This window comes from Dermacentor silvarum, chromosome 11 (genome assembly GCF_013339745.2).
Source record: "Dermacentor silvarum isolate Dsil-2018 chromosome 11, BIME_Dsil_1.4, whole genome shotgun sequence".
Lineage (NCBI taxonomy): Eukaryota > Metazoa > Arthropoda > Arachnida > Ixodida > Ixodidae > Dermacentor > Dermacentor silvarum.
Window position 1 is genome coordinate 116,941,922 of NC_051164.1, and position 19,600 is coordinate 116,961,521.

General features: G+C 49.6%; 1 protein-coding gene and 1 long non-coding RNA gene across 13 annotated transcripts in view; one reads left to right on the top strand and one right to left on the bottom strand.

Annotated features, from left to right (window-relative positions):
* LOC119433709 (uncharacterized) overlaps positions 1-19,600 on the bottom strand; it is a 119,450-nt gene that overhangs the window by 69,538 nt on the left and 30,312 nt on the right. Inside the window, exon 2 of the long non-coding RNA XR_005188431.2 lies at positions 7,018-7,095. This is a non-coding gene — a long non-coding RNA (uncharacterized LOC119433709). The remainder of the gene's footprint in view (positions 1-7,017; positions 7,096-19,600) is intronic.
* Positions 1-19,600, top strand: part of LOC119433705 (GTP-binding protein 2-like) — a 74,310-nt gene that overhangs the window by 34,219 nt on the left and 20,491 nt on the right. For all 12 annotated transcript variants that reach the window (XR_005188429.2, XR_005188430.2, XM_049659330.1 and 9 more), the window contains 2 exons: positions 3,315-3,404; positions 18,983-19,201. Coding sequence is in view for 10 of the 12 variants with exons in the window: in XM_049659330.1 (XP_049515287.1) it covers positions 3,315-3,404; positions 18,983-19,201 (309 nt within the window). In the remaining 2 variants the exon portion in view is untranslated. The remainder of the gene's footprint in view (positions 1-3,314; positions 3,405-18,982; positions 19,202-19,600) is intronic.

Below are 19,600 nucleotides of genomic sequence, written 5' to 3' on the forward strand. Positions count from 1 at the left end.
GCCGCAGCATCGGCCGTCTGACACGATGCTGAGCCACCCGTCTACCGCATAGCTTTATGTGGTAACGAGAAGAAAAAAAACAATCCAGTTCGTTTGAATGAAGTTATTCGCATCGACCGAATTTTTCCGGTCCCATACAGCGCACAAAAGGGCGATGCTCATATGAACAAAGCGCTCTCTGGTCCCCCGAGATTTCGGTTATTCCGCCCGCAAAATATTGAGTTCAACTGAACAACATAAGCTTTCTATTTCGAACGAGGTTTCTCCGCTCGGGCGAGTATAGCAAAACTAGCAAATCCGTTTGCACCCACTAAATGTCACGGCATGGTCATCTTTGAACTTGCGACCGGCAGCTCCGCAAAGCCTTAGGCCTAATCGCGTCCATGACAGATACCAATTCCACAAAAGACCCATAAAGGGTTCCAATGAGCCACCGCGAGTAGATGCAGGCCTAGCTAAGCGGTCCCCGCTCGCTGCTCAACACGCAGCTTTCGAGCCGACTCCTGGGACTGCGCCCCGCTGACGTCCTAGCCAGCGTTTCCGGCGCCCAGCTCCCAGAGCCAAAGATACAGAAAGGAGGCTATTTACATATGTACAGGGAAAATCGACCACCGCGTCGGCTGCTGCACTCGCTCGCTTCGGGCGTACTCTTAGGAGAAAACTCGCTGCAAATCTCAGCGTCTACACGAGTTCGGCGACACTGGTGCAGCGTTAACTCGCCCTCAAGAAAGCACACACAGATCTAGCTAGCAACCACGCCTTCGGCTGAGGCCTAACGCTGGTCCGGACAAAGCCTTCAGGCTTCCTCGCATCCGAACCGATCGTCGTCCCGTTTTCCAAGAGCTTGCCCCACGTTGGGAACGCCAAAATGTCGGGATATGGGGGGATGCAAACGGCCCTCTGCCTCGACACACCGAGCCCCGCGGTTGGCGCATGCCTGCGCATCAACCGCGGTCCGGTACAAGCTCGAGGAAACAATAGACGACAACCACGTGTACACTCGGAAAGCATTTATTACGACTGCAACTAACACTTCGAGCAGGCCAGCTAGCTATAGTTGACATCGCTGAGGGTTCTCTCGAAGAGAATAATACACTAGGTAAAGAAGGGCTTCCGACTTACCAACTGGGGAATACGGGCGGCCGCGGCGATTGCCGCGGCAAGAACGCGGTTGACTAACCACGTGCGGGAATACGGGAGCGGCGGCGGAGACTTCCGCCATCGCCGCTTGCTGGGGACCAAAGAGACCTGGGCGATATCAGCGGGATCTCACGTGACCCACCCGGTGGCGCTGATAGCGCTTGCGATTCCCGCCCGCCGCCCGCGGAAGGAAAGTTTCCCCTCTCCCAACTCTCCCTGGCACGCATGCGCTTGACGCGACGTTCGCTGCCCGTGCGGCGGTTATCCCTCGCTGCCTGTGCGGCGGTTCCCACAATATTCATCCGCTTGTACTTGCATGGATTAAAGATTTCCTTTCAAGAAGAGTCCAATTCACATCCGTCAATAACAGTTCCTCATCCCTTGGGAAAGTGTACTCAGGCGTTCCTCAGGGCAGCGTCCTGGGCCCCTTGCTTTTTAAAAATTTTTATTAATGATTTGCCTAACACAGTTTCATCCCAGATCAGGCTCTTCGCGGACGATTGCGTGATCTATCGCAAAATTTCGTGTAAAGATGATAAACGGGCACTGCAGGTTGACCTGGGCTGCGTAACCTCTTGGTGCTCTAAATGGTTAATGTGCCTTAATACTTCGCAAACTAAGCTTATGTCCTTCACTAAATGCCCTAATAGCATTTCCACCTCGTATTCTTTAAATAATACTGCAGTTGAACTTACTACTACTTACAAATACCTTGGTGTTTACCTTAGTTCAGACTTATCCTGGAATCATCACATCAACGTCATACTACTCGCATCTGCTAACCGCTCATTAGGTCTCTTAAAAAACATAACTTGAAGCATGCTCCATCGCACCTACGTAAACTTGCTTACATCACCCTAATACGGCCTAAAATCGAGTATGCATGTGCCATTTGGGACCCTTACCAAGCTTACTTAACCAACAACATCGAATCACTTCAAAACCGCGCAGTTCGCTTCATCTTTTCAGACTACTGCCATCATTGTAGTGTCTCAGCATTGAAAATTCGTGCAGAACTGCCAGACTTGTTGCAACGACGCACAGCTTCACAGTTATCACTGTTTCACAAACTTTATCATCACCCATTGCTTCATGACGACTTCTTTTCTTCACCAGTTGCCATCCTTCCCAGACATGACCATCCTTTCAAAGTGAAGCGTTTTGCGTGTCATACCTTAAACTATTCACAATCATTCATTCCACGTACAATCATTGACTGGAACGCACTGCCATCACACATAGCCACCGTCATTGATTCTGTTAAATTTCATGAACTAATAATGACTGAAGTTGTGAAGTTAAAATGAAACTATCGCTATTTTTATTGTATAACTTCGGACACATAGTTCTCTCTTTGTTTGTTGTTTCTTCTTCCATGTCTATCTTTGTGTTATTTGGAGCTAATATTATTTTGTCATATTTATGTTCGCTCATGCGTTGTTCTTTCCACGTTTGACTAATCCCACTGTATAACATTTTTTGTTGTATTGAACACCCCCTATGCAATACCCTTCTACGCGAGGGCCTTTAGGGGTATTTTGAATAAATAAATAAATAAAAATGTTCATCGCACGAAGGCAATCTTGACGATAATGGCGGAACTCGTTTATTTGTGTTTTCCTGCCCACGTCTTTCTTATGTGGTGGCATGGCTTCAACTAAATCAGTGATGAAGCGTAGAAAGAACGTAAAACAAAATTTCTTATTATAGAATGCAGTCTTAGGACACAAGTCACTCCTTGACTGTATGTTCAATAGTTTATCCCAGCTGCAGTTAAGCAAGGCAGCATCCACTGAAGCATGCTTCCTCCACGTGCTGCAACCCATGCAATGGCACATGACCCTCTCAATCAAGACACAGCATGTTGTGTGCGGAGAGTGCTAGAGTCGATGTTGTGGTGGTGAGGTGACAGTGTTAAGTGTGGCTGGTTTGACACTTTGCGAGGTAACCAGATTCAAGAATAGAGAAGCAGCAACACTTGGTCCTCTCGAGTAACATGCTGATCAGTGGCTTCATGTAAAACTCTGTCTGCGGGCTCATCTTAGTACGGCTTCTCGTAGTATGTAATCCATGCACTAGAGGGAAATGAATTTAGAACCATGTCCATGGTAGCCTGCAATGGACACACACCAGAATGAAGTAGATTTGTGTCCTGACTGACTGCATCTGTGCAGGTGCCTCTGGCCATCGTGGTGAATAAGGTGGACACGGTGGGATCGGCAACTTTGGCCAAGACCTTGGCACAGCTGCATAGCCTGCTCAAGGTAAGAGGCACACATCTCATGTATCAGCTGACTGCACATTGAGTGAAGGCCAGTAGAGAAGCCAGGAATTGTTTTCAGGGGAGGTGTGCGCACTTGACTGGGCCGGCAGGCAGGTGTTCTAGCGCATCGTTTCATGCCAGGCATCCCTGGTACCATAGAGTTTTCTACTAAGGTTACTAGCGGGCACTCTGGTGTTGTGATCGTGCATCTAAACCATGCAAATGATGGTTAGTACATGGATGTGCGTAATCTTCGTGCCTATGACTTGAGGCGATCTTGCAGCTTTGTTTGCGACCAATGTCGCAACCCACTTATAATGATACTGGTTTTAACAATACGTCAGATATAGCAATGAGCAGCCAAGGCACCGTCAACTTTTGCATGTGTTTTATGGTAAAATAAACCGCTTGCTGCAATGATCCAATGCCGCATAATTGGTTATAACAATTGAATTTAGCTATGGTGTGTGTGCTTCGAAAGGAAAAAGAACGCCAAATTCTCATGCCTTCACCAAAACTACCAAAACCACATGCCTTCATCGCACCCCTCTCTCTGGTCTCCCTTTCACCCTCTCGGTGACATTGGAGAGGTGGAAGGGAGACCGGGAAGGGGTGACTAAGGTGTGCCGGCATAAAAGTGGGGGTGGCGAAGCGGCCTTTTTACTTTCTTTTTCCTGGATTTTGCATTTCTTTTCTTTGCAGCGCAGTCACCCAGTAGCCAGATTTAATTGTTATAGCCAACAATGCGGCATGGGAACATTGCAGTAAGCTGTTTATGTTACCATAGAACACATGCAAAAGTTCAGGGTGGGGCAACTGCTCATTGTTACATTCGAGTATTGTTAAAACCAGTAATGCTACGAGTGGGTTTGAATGTGCTTCTTCCTGTCTAAATAAAATGTTTGAATGTTTGTCCCCTCTGCTTTTGTGCAACTGTGTTGCAGCAATTAATGCTTATAACAATGGAATTTTCTTGGCACTTTAATATTGTTATAAGTGGGTTCGACTGTATACTATACCCGTCTTTTATTGCATCAAATTTTGAAGAAATTCTACTTTTATAAATGCAGAAGAGAATAAAACTCTACTTACATGCATAACCACTGCAAAAATTTGCATTTATAACTTAGCATTTTGTTGGAAGTAAACAATTTGTAGTCGCAAAACAATTCTAAACCAGAAAAACGAAGTTTAGCCAAATCCATTTTGTTAATTTTTTAAAAACTCTACGCCCGGAAAACTGAAATTTCAGGGCAGGGGCATGGGGTAGGACATGAGTGTTGCCCCTAGGGAAGGTCAAAGGCCACACAGTCACCTTACTGAGTTATGTCGTGCTGTCAGTAGACCCTTTCCATAATTCGCAAGTGCGCTTCCCTGCACTGCACATTCGTCCAACTAATGGCAGCACTGGTCATTGTTCAAATGAAGACAAAGTACTAGCTGCACACTCTGAAGCTTGTCACTTGCACACGGTTTCATTATGAAAGCCACGTCTACATTTTTGATGTCACAATAGAACGCAAACTGTGCTTGTACATGCTGTTTGCAAAGATGACTACGCCACCGTTAATTGTACAAGCTGCCTCGTAAAAAAGCCAGCTTTACATTTAATAAAAGGGCCTGTTCATTGATATTAAGGCTTCACAAGGTGTAGCCACAATAACAGATACTCTGTATATGCACTTGAGAAACATTGTGGAAGGTTTTGTCATGTAGTGCTTTTTCATCACAGCAGTGTGCCCAGCAACACATTTATCAGATTTGTTTCTCAGCGACTCTTGCTGAAACTGAAAGAACGTGTGCCAAAAGTGCAGAGATTTTCTTCATATAATGAAATCGTGGTAACTTGGTGGCTGTGGTGTTCCACTGTCGAGCATGAGACTGCTGGCTTGATGATGGGGGCAGAAACGCTCGTGTACTAGGCTTTTGGTGCTCGTTGCAAGAACCCCAGGTGGTCAGAATTCATCTGGAGCCCTCCATTGCGGCACCTCTGAGCACCCCATAAATGAATTTGCACAAGTTGGACAGACCTTCTAGGAAGTGGTGTAAATGCTCGCTAGGGCAAGTGCAATCCTCCTGAAGCAGATATTGAAAGATAAAGTGGAAACAGTTGCCAGTTCTTGCCCGGGTGAAGGGATAGCTACAGCACACTGGGTAGAAAAATTATTTCTCATTTCATGTGCTCAACATGAGATAACAGAATTGTTAGGAGCATGTAAAATTATTTTCGTGGCTGAAGCGTGAAAGCTATAGTTTAAAAACATTTTCTATTTAGCCAAATATAGTATCAACGTGAATTTAATGCACATGGTAATTATAAGGATCATAAGAAAAAGTTTTATACATGTAATATAGTACAGATCATGAACACTGACAGTACATCGGTAATATTTTTGTTATTACAGCAGTTAAGTTTGTTCTTTTTCCTTGAAGTTGATCAAACCTCTTCAAGGTGATTATCGGTGTTGATGAAGCAGGAGCCAGGTTGAAGGTAAAAAGACTTGAGGATATATTGTAACGAAAATATTTACACAGTAAAATGCAGAGTTAGCAAAAGAACACTGATGCAAAACACACAAGTAAACAGCTCCTTACTCTTCTACCTTTTCTTAAGTTGGAGCCTAGGACAACTGTCACTACATATACGACCAACCGAGTCTCACTATTCTACCACCAAGTGGTTACGGTCCAGACTAGCGTTGCATCGTACGGAGTCTTACTGATCTATCAGGTTTAGTGATCACAGCCTGGACTGAGGAACAGCACCTCGTCTGGATTATTGTAGCCCAAAGATACCAAGAAAAAGGGCGGTAGAGCTGTTGGCCCATCCCACAGAAGCAAATGCCAATGAAAGCTAAACGTTTGTTAAGCCACAACCCCAAATGATGGGCTTACTCTTAAAAGTAAATGTATTGGAAAACAACCCTGTCTTCCTTCTTCCTACATCTCCATTTCCCTCTCCTATTACCACGTGGTCAGTGACAGCCTCAGCAAAAATGCCAGGCACGCATGATTTATTGCGAGGCCATTTCAAACCTCGATGGCGTCTCTAGCCAGCAAAAGGCTCGGGAGCTGGTGTCACAACACCCCGTACCGCAGTCCTCCCTCAAGGTTTGTCTGCGTGGACCTGTTATGACCATCGGCGAAATGCCCACCCAGTGCAGGCAAGACTGCATTCTCCGAATTCGTTCTCCGCATCCGCACCGCGCCACCCCTGGTGCGCGCCGTGGCTCGTCACCCAACACCACGCTAGTGACGCTACCCGGACGACGCATAGGGGAGTGGACGTCTCCCTATACACAAAACACGTGGGCAACTCGCGACACTGCGAAAGTGTATACAAAACAATCATGCAGCCCTACACCGGCCATTCTGCATGTTTGAGAGATAAGCGGCCTAACAACAGCCATGCTGTCACTTTTCTCAGACTACACATTGCTGGTGAAGTCCACCTAGAGGTACTCATCCATGCCGACAGCATTCAACATCCGCACTTAAAGGTGCGCATGTAATGAAAAGCGAGTGCAGTTCTTAAAACCAGTAATGTGCAGTAGAAGACACATAAGTAATGCACGCACTCCATACCATATGTAATGTAAAAGTAGTTCACTTACGGTGAATGAAAAGGGCCACGAATGGTTGCTGATGGGGATTGACGTTGCATCAATACAGGCAATACGTTGCGTCAATACCTGCGAATACAGGCAAAATTGCCGCATGACTGGCCGCTCGAGGCACTTGGCATGCATTTGCGAGTTTCTTTCACGCTCGGAAAAACCCTTTTATGTAGCACGTATTGAGCAACAGAGAGCTGTATCGGGAGTTTTTCATGTTGTTCTACAATCTTCTCATTGACACTTTTCATCTAATTATAATATTTGAAAAGTTGATTAATTAATTAAGGCTAATTATGTACAGTAAAATCTCGTTACTACGAACCCCACATTAACAAACTTTTCTGATTAACGAACTTTTCAAAAATCTCCCGCTGACTTATAGTTTTCAATGTAAAAATATTTCAGTATTACAAACTTCAGAATACCGAACTTTTCAGAATAATGATCCTTATTCAGTTGCCATGTCATGTTAACAACGCCTCAGTATTACGAACTAATATTCCAAAATCTGGGGATTCTTAGATTTCCATGTATCCAGTCATGGCAGCCGAAACAGTAGGCTAGCAGACGATAACGCTCAGAAAGTGGACGACGCGGCGCATGGGTTCGGAAAACCTGAATGGCGCCCGAGGGGGAAGAAAAAAAAGTACACTGGCACACAGCATCGGCGGGTCGAAAAGCAAGGCGGCAGCCTCTTGAAAGGCCAATTGACCACGATAATCACTCCACGAGTTCCGAAAAAGACACGAAAGCAGCACGGCGATCACTCGAATTGGTGACAGCAGCATGTTACAAGGGAAACGGCTGTTACCCGCGCACGCACACAGGTTCTTTCACACACGTTTTTTCCATACCAGCCAACCCTGGCAGATGAGACGCCGGCGCGCGTTGCAATGGGTCTGTCCCTGGATTAGGAGGGTGTCCATGCGCTTTACAGCGGCGCTGTGTGCTCGAAGGCCCCATGTGGATGGATATTCTAACGGCCCAGCTTAGTAGAGCAGTGGGACCAGCGAGGTGAGAAGGAATGCATCGGTCGAGCATCACCGCAAAATACTTTCGCTCTTGACTCGCGTGTTCCGAGGCAAGGTAACAGTGTGTCAGCTCGACAGTCAGGTGAGCCATACTTTCTGAGAAGGTCCCGAAGTGGTGATTGTCACGCGCAGGCCTGTTCGAACCACAGTGGTAGAATAGGAGAGGTGGCCAAACGAGTGCTGCAAGCGCGTTGCCGCACCTCTCAAGTTTCTACAGCAGTCGCCAGGTGGTGGAAGGGGTATTATAGGCTCAAAGATGCGTATCGCAAGCTTTCGCTGTGCTGTAAAAGGTTGGTTATTATCGTAATTTTTCTTGCTTTAAAACGTCGTTTCTGTTTTTAATAGCTTGTAGAGGCTGTCTGTTGGCCTTGCCCACAAAAATAACTCTACCAGGCTCTATGAAGCTTCAAGATATCTAATAGGCACGGGTAATCTCGACAACACTGATACAGAGCGCCAATCGCAGGGGACGCGCATGTATTTTTTTGGAAGCATGAAAATTCTTGCTGGCGAGTGTACAGCATAAAAAAAATATTCGGTTTTCATGTCATTGTGGGTAGCATTAGGCTGATCGCCTGGCTGTAACTAACTTCTGGTCGCCTGGCTGTAACTAAATTTCATTGTTGCGCGGTCACCAATTGTTTAATTATTGTTCAGCTCCCTAAGAAAAGTCTGCAAAATAAAACGAACAAAACAGTTTTATTGGCAATTAACTTGTGAGTACAATCACGCTATGCTAGAAAGTGAATACTTTTTCACGGTTGCAGTGTACAATTAATTAAATGCACCACGACAGCGCAGTTGAGCGCAGGAAAGTACATGAACACGAAATCTCCTACGCCTTTTGTTGCGAAGCACTAGTTCAAACCAGTTTTGATAGCTTCCTTAATTTTTTAGCTTTGTCCTCCGCTTTTTGATTTTTTTCTTTTACATACTGGCGCATTCTCATTGGTACGTGGTAGTGCAGCAAATTAGCCATAATCGTTTCCTTGTGCTCTGAGCATGTAAATATGTAAACGCAAACTTGTGCTTATCAACCTCACTCCTCACTGTCACTAGTTAGCTCCTAAGCATTCCCTTTCCCCGAGTTCTTTTGAAACTCGGCCTCTGTGGCGAGCAGCAGGGAAAAAATTGACTTAGTGGTATGTACCAAGCCACCATGAGTCTTGCTGTTCACAAGTTCAGCCTCTGGTAGCTCACTTATTTCACCAGACTCTGTGAGCCTGCACTTGCATGAGAGACCGCTCAGGTGCCTGTGCCAGTAGCATCAGATGGCGAGTGCAAACGTGCACGCGCCTATGAAATGCTGGAGACTGGAAACGACAGGAGTAGGCGCCGTTTTGTCTAGACAGAGTGGTGCCACCGCGCCTTCGTGTTCGCGGCTGACCTTGGCCAGGCTCTCTGAGCACCAGCGAACAGAAAGGGTGTCAAACACGCTGTAAGTAAAGTCGCGGTGACCATAGTAGATGTGGTGCAATGGACTTCATTTATGATGCACACTGCAGACAGATAGCGCACGCTGAACCTTCTACAAGGAATATTACTCATGGTGCTGGAGAAAGCGTCTATGAACTTTGCTTTTTAAATTAGCCTGTCCTCCCAGTGATTTAATCTTTCAGTAACGGGCTTGGAAACTGACGATTTCTCGACCCAACGTTTTTCATTAATAATAACAGTAACAATAATATATATTGTGAGGGGGTTTAATTACAAAACAGTTAGGGCTACGCAACAGCCTTGGTTCAAGAGTGTCGGTCGCTGTCTCGCGCTCTCCGGCCTGCTGGACTTCGTCATCATCTTACAATGGCTGCTGACTCTCATCCCCACTACATTGGCCCCGGCGGCGATGAGGAGCCATCCTGGCGACTCAAGGTGATGCAAGCACCAGAGGGTCGTAGGGCTTTAAGCGGCTCAGGTGGACTGTTTCACGACCGCGGCAGCATCTGTCGGTGGGGGGTGTCACAGGCTCGACAACGTAGTTCACCGGCGATGTGCATTCTACGATCCAGTAGGGACTGTGATATTTCGTTGCAAACTTGTGGGAGAGACCAGTGGTTGGGCATGGAATTGAGAGCCACATGAACGAACCAACAAGGAAGGTAGGCGTAGGTTTAGCCGGGTCAAGGCGCTCTTCTTGAAGACCTTGTGTCACGGATGTAAATGAGCATGCGAGTTGGCGGCACTCTTCGGCACATTGAGCAAGTTCTGAGGCTGGGCGGTATTTGGATGCATCTGGGCGGTATGGAAGTATAGTATCCAGTGTGGAAGATGGCTCACGTCCGTATAGTAAAAAGAAAGGGGAAAATTCAGTAGTGGCTTGCGTGGCTGTATTATAGACATATGTCACAAAAGGAAGCACCAAGTCCCAATTAGACTGGTCGGAGGCTATGTACATGGAGAGCATATCACCGAGTGTTCGGTTAAAGTGCTCCGTCAAGCCATTAGTCTGCGGATGATAACTTGCAGTGGTGCAATGAATGATATTGCACTCACTGAGAAGCTCTTGGACGACTTGAGAAAGAAACACACACCCTCAGTCGCTAAGCAGCTCGCGTGGCGCGCCATGGCGAAGAACGAAGCTGCGCAAGATGAATAAGGCAACATCACGAGCTGAAGCTGTTGGAAGAGCGGCGGTTTTGGCATATCGAGTGAGATGGTCGACGGCCACAATAATCCACCGATTGCCCGCAGGGGTGGAAGGCAGGGGCCCGTACAGGTCTATGCCGATTCTATCAAACGGGCGAGCAGGACACGGCAAAGATTGTAATGGGCCAGGCATGTGACAAGTTGTTTTCCGGCGTTGACACTCAACGTAAGAACGAATGTACTTGCGGACGTATGTGTACATTCCACGCCAGTAGAATCGCTGGCGAATCATACGTTCTCAAAACGCCAGCATGCGCGTTTTGTGGGTCTGCGTGAAAGTGCGTGCGCAGATCGGAGCGCAAATGGCGAGGTATAACAATAAGCCACTTTCGACCATTGGGCTGGTAGTTGCGGCGGTACAACATGTCGTCCCGGAGCGCATAATGAGGTACTTGGCGACGAAGGGCACGAGAGAGCTGTGGGGCTGGTGTCGGCGAGGCGATCCAGGGATCCTTGCACTGTTCTGAAGGCACGTCTGTGATAGTGATGTTAGCGCAGGAAGTTGCGGAAAGGGAAACAGGCGCGACATCAGAAGGCAGGGGTGAGCGGGAAAGTGCGTCGGCGTCGGCGTGCTTGCGTCCTGAGCGGTAAATGACGTGAATATCGAATTCTTGTTAACGGAGCGCCCAGTGTCCAAGTCGATCCTTCAGTGAAGCCAGCCAACAGAGCGAATGATGATCAGTGACGACATCAAACGAATGGCCATACAAGTAAGGACGAAATTTCTGCAACGCCCAAACAATTGCCAAACATTCCTTCTCGGTAACCGAGTAGTTGCACTCTGCCTTGGTAAGGGCACGACTCGCATAGGCAACTACGTACTCAGAGAAGCCCGGCTTACGTTGAGCAAGGACAGCGCCAAGGCCGATCCCACTAGCATCCGTGTGTACCTCGGTCGGAGCGGTAGGGTCGAAGTGATGTAGAATGGGCGGTGAAGTCAAGAAACGATGTAACGTTGCGAAAGCCTCATCACACGCCGGCGACCAACCAGACAGATAGCTATCGCCGGTGAGCAGCTTCGTCAGTGGTGCTATTATAGAAGCGAAGTTCTTCACAAAGCAGCGAAAGTATGAGCATAGACCTATGAACCTGCGAAGCGCTTTCATGGTGGTAGGCTTCGGGAATTCAGCAACACCACGAAGTTTCTGCGGATTGGGAAGGACGCCGTCCTTAGAGACTACGTGGCCCAGGATGGTGAGTTTTCGAGCTCCGAATCGGCACTTCTTGATGTTAAGCTGGAGGCCTGTGCGCGTCAAACAGCTCAGTACCTCGTAAAGCCGATGGAGGTGACTGTCGAAATCAGGGGAGAAAACGACGACGTCATCCAGGTAGCAGAGGCACGTCTTCCATTTCAACCCACTCAAGACACTGTCCATCATCCTTTCGAATGTGGTTGGGGCATTACATAGGCCGAAGGGCATAACATTGAATTCGTACAGCCCATCGGGAGTTACGAAGGCAGTTTTCGGGCGATCGGATGGTGCCATAGGGACCTGCCAATAACTGGACCGTAAGTCTAGTGATTAAAAGAATTCAGCTCCTTGCAAGCAGTCCAGGGCATCATCGATGCATGGCAGGGGATACACATCTTTTTGCGTAACTTTGTTCAATCGGCGGTGATCGACGCAGAAGCGGATTGAGCCGTCCTTTTTCTTGACAAGAACAACAGGCGACGACCAGGGACTGCAGGACGGCTGAATGATGCCGCGCTGAAGCATGTTGTCGACTTGTTCGGCGATCACATGACGTTCAGCAGGGGATACGCGGTAAGGGCGCTGGCGCAGAGGCGTGTGTGAGCCGGTGTCAATCGGATGGAGAACAGTATGCGTGCGGCCTAATTACGTCTTCTGGAAATCAAACAAGCTTTGAAACTGGCGGAGGAGTGCAAGAAGTTTCTCGCGCTGCGCCTCTGCAAGTGCGTCGTCGATGGCGGAGTCCAACATACCTAAAGGTGGTGGATCAGGCGTACTAGCAGAAGGTGTCAGGGCACTAAGGTGCAAGTTGTCCACGTCGTCAAGGCAGAAGATGGAGGATAAGTCGAACGCCTGAATTGTGCCGATACACTCCCCACGGAGTAAGGTTGAGGGAACTGGCACCGGATTCGTAACAAATAAGGATGTGGCGCCGTTGGTCATGTCGAGAACGGCAAAAAGCAATGTGAGATTCCTACGGTGTTGAACGGTCTTGGAAGGTGTCAAGAGAACTGTAGACTCACGAACAGCGGCACAGGACATGGGGACAAGGACTGTACTACTTGGTGGTATGTTGGTATCCTCGGCGACAAACAACTTTTCCATGCAGAGAACACAATGCAGAGAACGCCACCTCGGCACGAGCACAGTGAATAACAGCATGATGGTGAGAAAGAAAATCCCAACCGAGGATGACATCATGCGAACAGGCTGGTAGCACAAGAAACTCAATGGGATAAACAATATCTTGAATTATGACGCGGGCTGTGCAGGCGGCTAACGGTTGAATATGGTGTGCGCTGGCGGTACGGAGGTATAATCCCGTTGACGTCGTCGTAACCTTCCAAAGCAAGCGGCAAAGTTTTATATCAATCACTGAAACGGCAGCACTAGTGTCCACAAGCGCAAGGGTACGAAAGCCATCCACAATAACGTCGATGAGGTTCGCTGGAGAAATTCGAGGACTTGAATTTTTCGACGACGACGCAGTTCGTGCCTCGGGAACTGCGACGTTTAGTTTTCCGCGTCAGAAGGGCAGGGTCGACGGCGCATAGGTGACAGAGAGCGACGTCGGGGGGAGGGAGATCGGCGGGTAGCTGAGGGCATGCGCTCGGGCGAAGAGGATTGTTGGGGCCGTGCTGTGCCGCTAAAGCGCCCAGGATCGTAAGCAGACGGTCGCATGACATCTATTGGAACAGGAGGGCGACGGCGACAGAAGCGTGCCACATGTCCAGCATAGCCGCAAGAATAACAGATAGGGCGATTGTCTGCAGTGCGCCACGGATTTGTGGGGACTGGTCTGCTGAACGGAACTGATGGGGGCCGAACAGGTGCTAACGTGGCAGAATAGGTCGGTTGACAAGGCGGCCCGGCAGCGACGACTTGCGCATACGACAAGGGCGCAGGCTCAGGAGGTGGCGGACGAGTGAAAGGCAAAGCGTCAGTGACCTCTCCCTGTATAACTTGGCGTATCACTGGGGCCAGATGTTGAGCCAGGGCTGGCTCGGGCATGCTGGATAAAATGGAGAGCTGTCGGGCGACCTCCTCACGTACGAACTGCTTGATCTGAAGCAACAGTGCATTCTGGTCGCCCAAAGTCAACGCCGCGATCGAGTCGTTCTGTTCCAGAGGGCGGCGAGTTTGGGCACGTTGCTTGCTCAATTCGTCGAAACTCTGGCACAAGCTGACAACATCGGCGAAGGTTTGTGGGTCTTTTGCCAATAGCATTTGAAATGCGTCATCAGCTATTCCTTTGAGGATTTGCTTGATCTTGTCTGACTCGTGCATCGACGGGTTTACACGCTTACGCAAGTCGACAACATCTTCAATATAGCTGGTGAAGTTCTCACCGGGTTGTTGAGTGCGTTCACGAAGTCGCTGTTCTGCGCAGAGTTTGCGTACCGCGTGGCGGCCGAAGATGTCCGAAAATGTTGTCTTCCCCCTTCCCTCTCCCCATGCGCTCCGGGACGGCATGTTGTACCGCCGCAACTACTGCCTCGTGGTTCCAGAACCAGAGACTGGCGACGCCAGTCAAGTAAAAGATTACATTGGTCAGCCTAGTTGCATCGTCCCATTTGTTGATTGCACTCACCCTCTGATAACTTGTCAACCAGTCCTCGACGTCTTGATCGTCAGTCCCGCTGAATATCTGTGGGTGACGCTGAGGCAGCACGCCGGGACAGACGGTGGCTTGAGTCTGGGAGGAGCCTTGCGTGGTGGTTTCTTCCGGCATCGCTGATGCTGGAGGTAAGGTACGGCTTCATAGTTCCAGGTTGGGAGACTGGTAGAATACCCAGCACCTCCACCAATCTGTGAGGGGGTTTAATTACAAAACAGTTAGGGCTACTCAACAGCCTTGGTTCAAGAGCGTCGGTCGCTGTCTCGCGCTCTCCGGCCTGCTAGACTTCGTCATCCTCTCTCAATGGCTACTGACTCTCTTCCCACTACAATATATATATATATATATATATGTATGTTGTAAAGACGAAGTGAACTTGGCTGCGGGCGCTCGCAAGGCGGATGCTGGAAGAAAAAGACGACGAGGAGAGAATGGATCAGCCGGCCCAGGAATGGGTGCTGTGTCTCTATCTTCTTCATTCATTACAATGGCGCAGCCGACGAACACCTGGTCTTAAGGCGCTCTAGCCTTAAGCACCGTGCTGCGGGGGCCTTGCGTCCTGCTGCATCTTATTCTCGCTCCTTATCTATTCTTCCCCCTTCCCTCTCCCCAAGCGTAGGGTAGCCAACCGGGCACGTCCTTGGTTAACCTCCCTACCTTTCCCTTCTCGTTTCTCTCTCTCATCGTCCTGGGTCCTTTCGGTGAGGGAACGTCGTCAGCGCTTCCCTTGGCATGGCTGCCATACCTGGGACTACCTTGATCTCCGAGCTGCCAAGGCATGCCATCCACGCTGCCTTGGACATGGATTCTCACCATCCTGGGTGCCTCCAGCGGTTAGGGAACGCCGTCCATGCTTCCCATGCCCTGGATCTCTGCCCCACGATGCCATCGACAACTAAGCCAGCAAGGGATGCCATTCACGCTCCCCTGGCCATGCTTCTGGCTACAGTGAGTACCGCGACCGCCACCAGCCTTGGATCAACGTATGCCGTGCACGCTCCCTTGGCCGCTGGTCTGGCTGGCCCGAGTACTGCAGCTGCTGCCGTCGCCTCAGGGTGCGCGGATTCTGCCCTTGGCTCAACGCACGGCTTAGCCGGGAGCTTGTCCGACGTGATGCGAGCCATCTCGCTGCTGTCACAGCAGCTGGACTACTTAGTTTCAGCCACTTCCGGTTTCCGTCTAGCAGCCTTTCCATCACCTGCTGCCTCGGAACTACCGGAGTTCTACGGATTTCCGAGTGACCCTATTCTGTCGATGCAAGCGGCCAACACGCTCAGGGCACGCCATGGCTGGCCCGACAATACGATATGGTTGGTTGCAGTGGAGCGACTTCGAGGTGCCACCAAGGCATGGGAGAACTACGAGGGTATCAAACAGCAGTCCTGGCCTGAGTGGAGTGCAGCTCTAATAGCTGCTTTCGGCCAGCTACCTTCTGCCTGCGGTGAGTCCGACCAGCGAAGTTCTGCGCACGGTGTTCCGGCGAGCCACTGCTTCGATGCTGCGGCAGGTGTGCCCAGCAACGCGTCGACAGAGTGGTTCGCAGGCTGCCTCGCCGCAGACTCCGGCTCACCGGGGGTCGCTGTCTGCTTTACCCCAGACGACGGAAAGCGCATGATGACCACCGCTTCCGCTAGTTTCCCGCTTCCGATAGAGCCATCTGGTGGCCACCCGCTCCCTTATGCCTGTGCTGCCCCTACATTCCCAAGCATCAGCTGCGGCTCGTCGTTGTCGAAAATCGCGACCGAGAACCAATGGTTCGGCAGCAGCGGCGGCGGGTCGAGGCCTCAGCCGCCACCGCATTGGTCACAGGCCTCCCGTTCGAACAGCTCCACGTCGGCGTCCTCCGCCATCCATGGCGGGCCCGGCGATGAGGCCTACAAGACAGCTAATGAAGCTGCATCCGCAGCGGCGTCGGAAGTAGAAGCATGTGGGGACAACGTGGGAAATGCGCAGTGCTGCGACCCTTGGGACATGGACCCATCTGCCGTGGATCTGCTGCGGCTGAGGGCCGAGGAGCAGTGCAACAAAAGCCCCACTCCTGCACATGCCAAACCCTCTGGCCAGTGCCTCCTCTGCCCAGTGCCGTCGTTGTCATCGTCGTTGGATGTTTCACTTGTACCGGGTCGCAGCGGAGCAATCACGGGGCAGCCTTCACTGCGGGATGCCTGTTGCCCGGGGCCACCACCGCATCAGGGGAACAGTGGCAGCACTTCGGTGTCTTCTAGTGTTCAGCTGCAACCAACGCCAACACCTCGTGGTTCCAGCGGCAGTGGCGGTGGCAGTCCTTCAGTTTCGATTCCTGCTACAGGATATCAGAGTTTGGCATTCAAACAAGCGTCAGCGGCCGACAAGACCATTTGCCAGAACCACCCATTAGCACAGTCCTCTATTTCCGAGAACACCCCTGCTGCCCCTATCGGTGCTGTCGCCGTTAAGCGCAACATCCACGCAGGAGTGAAGGTGCGCCCTTCAGAGTCAGTGCGGCGCCTAAGGCATGGAGGCCACCGCAACAAAGTGGAGCCGATGGCCCTGGCACCCGTGCTGCTCAATATGTTCCGGTCTGCATTATCGGACAATTTGTGGTCATCTTTTTCCAACAACAGTCGGCAAGGCCTGCAACCAGCGCGCAACAGCCAGTGCCGCCCACCAGAGAAGCTGGTTGCGCGCTTGACGGCTCACCAACGATGACCTCACACCCTGGACAAGTTTCTTTGTTGCAAGCGCGCCGGAAACTTGCAGTGTGGCCGAGTGTAAAGACGAAGTGAACTTGGCCGCGGGCGCTTGCAAGGCGGGCGCTGGAAGAAAAAGACGACGAGGAGAGAACAGTCGGCCCAGGAAAGGGTGCTGTGTCTCTGTCTTCTTCATTCATTACAATATATATATATATATATATATATATTGGTTAACACGCCAACAGTAGTTTTGGGAAAACAGTAAATACTGTTTCTGCATACTCCTAAATGCTAATAAAGGATTTTTTATTAATATTGTATTAAGGAAGAAGAAACAGATGTACTTCATCGTGAACACATCAAAAAGATATTCGTTTCGTACGGGATTAATTTGGCAATGACGCATTAGTCACCGAAGCATTAGATCTCTGAAGCAATCTGTATCCAGCAAAATAAAAAAAATTAATAAGGAATAAACGATGTGTCTTAAGTCACGCTGCAAGCGTAAATCCGTGCGAAAAGTCCGTTTTAAGCGACGGTAAGTATTCCGTGTTATTCAAGACCTCTGTGATGTACGGAACTACGACGCGAAGCTCTTTCTCAATAATCAGAGACATAAAAATGCCGTTTGAATGCTCGCGACGCCCGCCAGCTACGTACTTTCAAGTATGGCGGAGTGGCAGAACGAGCCCGGACTACCCCTTCTGCCACCTTACGCAAAGCGGCGGTAACTCGAGAGCCGTCACTTAATGCGCGGTGCATTGGCAAAGCAGCGTCATTTGGCCACCTCTCCTATTCTACCACCGTGGTTCGGAGCAAGCGTCGCCCAGACAAGTGTTGTCTAGCAACGAAGTTGCATCTCTTCCTACGTTTGACCTTCTTTTGCCATTCTTTTAGCGTGCTCTTTTGCGCTTCTTTCTGCGGCAAATACTATGCGGCGTGGCTAGTATTTGCCGCAGAAAGAAGGAACAGAAATGTAACCTTCGTACTCGAGAGGCTGCCACACGGTCACAATGTACTTTCCAGGCAGTGTCATTTACGCACGCTTGCGCTTTAATATAGTTCAGGTGTCCACCTCGAGCGAGACAGTTGTGGTTTCCATGGCAAGGAATGTGAAAAACAAACAAACAACAAGAAACATTGCACTTTTGAGGTGACATGGAGCTTCCTTTTTGTCAGTACTTTTTCTCGGCATCAGCGTGTGTTTTGAACGCGCCACTCTTATTACACGGTGCTTCGGTGGTGCGTGGGGCCGGAATTTATGGCAAATAGCAACAGTGTGAGCCGAGAGCCAACAGCGATGTCTTCGTGCATAGCTCATATGGTGACAACTTATAAACTGATGGGTTAATGGGCGAAATGGTTAATTTTGGGGCTTTCACTATAACGACTTTTCTGCATAACGACCCATTTACCGCAGTCCCCTGAAGTTTGTTATATCGAGATTTTACTGGAATTAGGTGGAATGCAAAAAATAATCTGAGTATCTCCAAGCGACGGCAAACAACATTACCTTGGTTCTGTCCAGCTATGTGGCATTTGCATATTTTTAAATCTTGGTGCATGATAGTTGGGACACCCTGTATGTATATATACATGGGCTTTTGTGGTAATGCATGTCTTGGTTCCAGAATAAGCTAAGTCGAGGTTTAACAGTGCAACCAACCTCTGATGCATACGGTAGCCAATGGCTTTACTGCAGCAGACGCAGAAACGGCGAGCACATGTAATTCTTGTGCCTGTCAGTGATTGCTTGAGAGTAGCACTGCGCATGCCACTTCATGTCCTAAGCTCCCCCTGTAGGGCCCGGGCTGCAAGAAGCTTCCCCTGGAGGTGCTCTGTGAGGATGATGCCCTGACAGCAGCAGCGCAGGTTCGTGAGGGCAGTGTGGTCCCTGTGTTTCTGGTGTCGTGCGTGCACGGCGATGGCCTAGGCCTGCTCTACACGTTCCTGCATGTGCTGCCACCTGGTCATGGGCCCAAGGAGCGTGACGGGCTCATGCGTCTGGCTCCCGAGTTCCAGGCAAGGCTCATGTTCTTCTGCTGAACTGCAGTAGGGCTTGGAGAATGCAAAATAATGTAGAAACTCTTGCACACAGTCACGCATGGCATGCTGAAAAATTGTTGCTTGCTGCTTTTGAGTCTGAAAGGTGCAAGCTAAGAAACAGTTATTTGGTGAGCTTCCAGAATTATTGGGGCACTAGTGGCAAAACTCAGGTATGCGGACTGAAATTTAAAGAAATGAGCTGCAAGCTAACGAGTGTTGTTTTCTGCAAATGCAAGCGATGTTACGCTAGCCATGTAGTATGTATTACACTGTATGCTTTAGATTGGACTTTAAACTGTCTGCAGTGCTGTGTGCTCTGTTTGGTTGCGAGATCTAGTCAGGCGCCATAGAGACGCCTTCTGCCTCATATTCCCT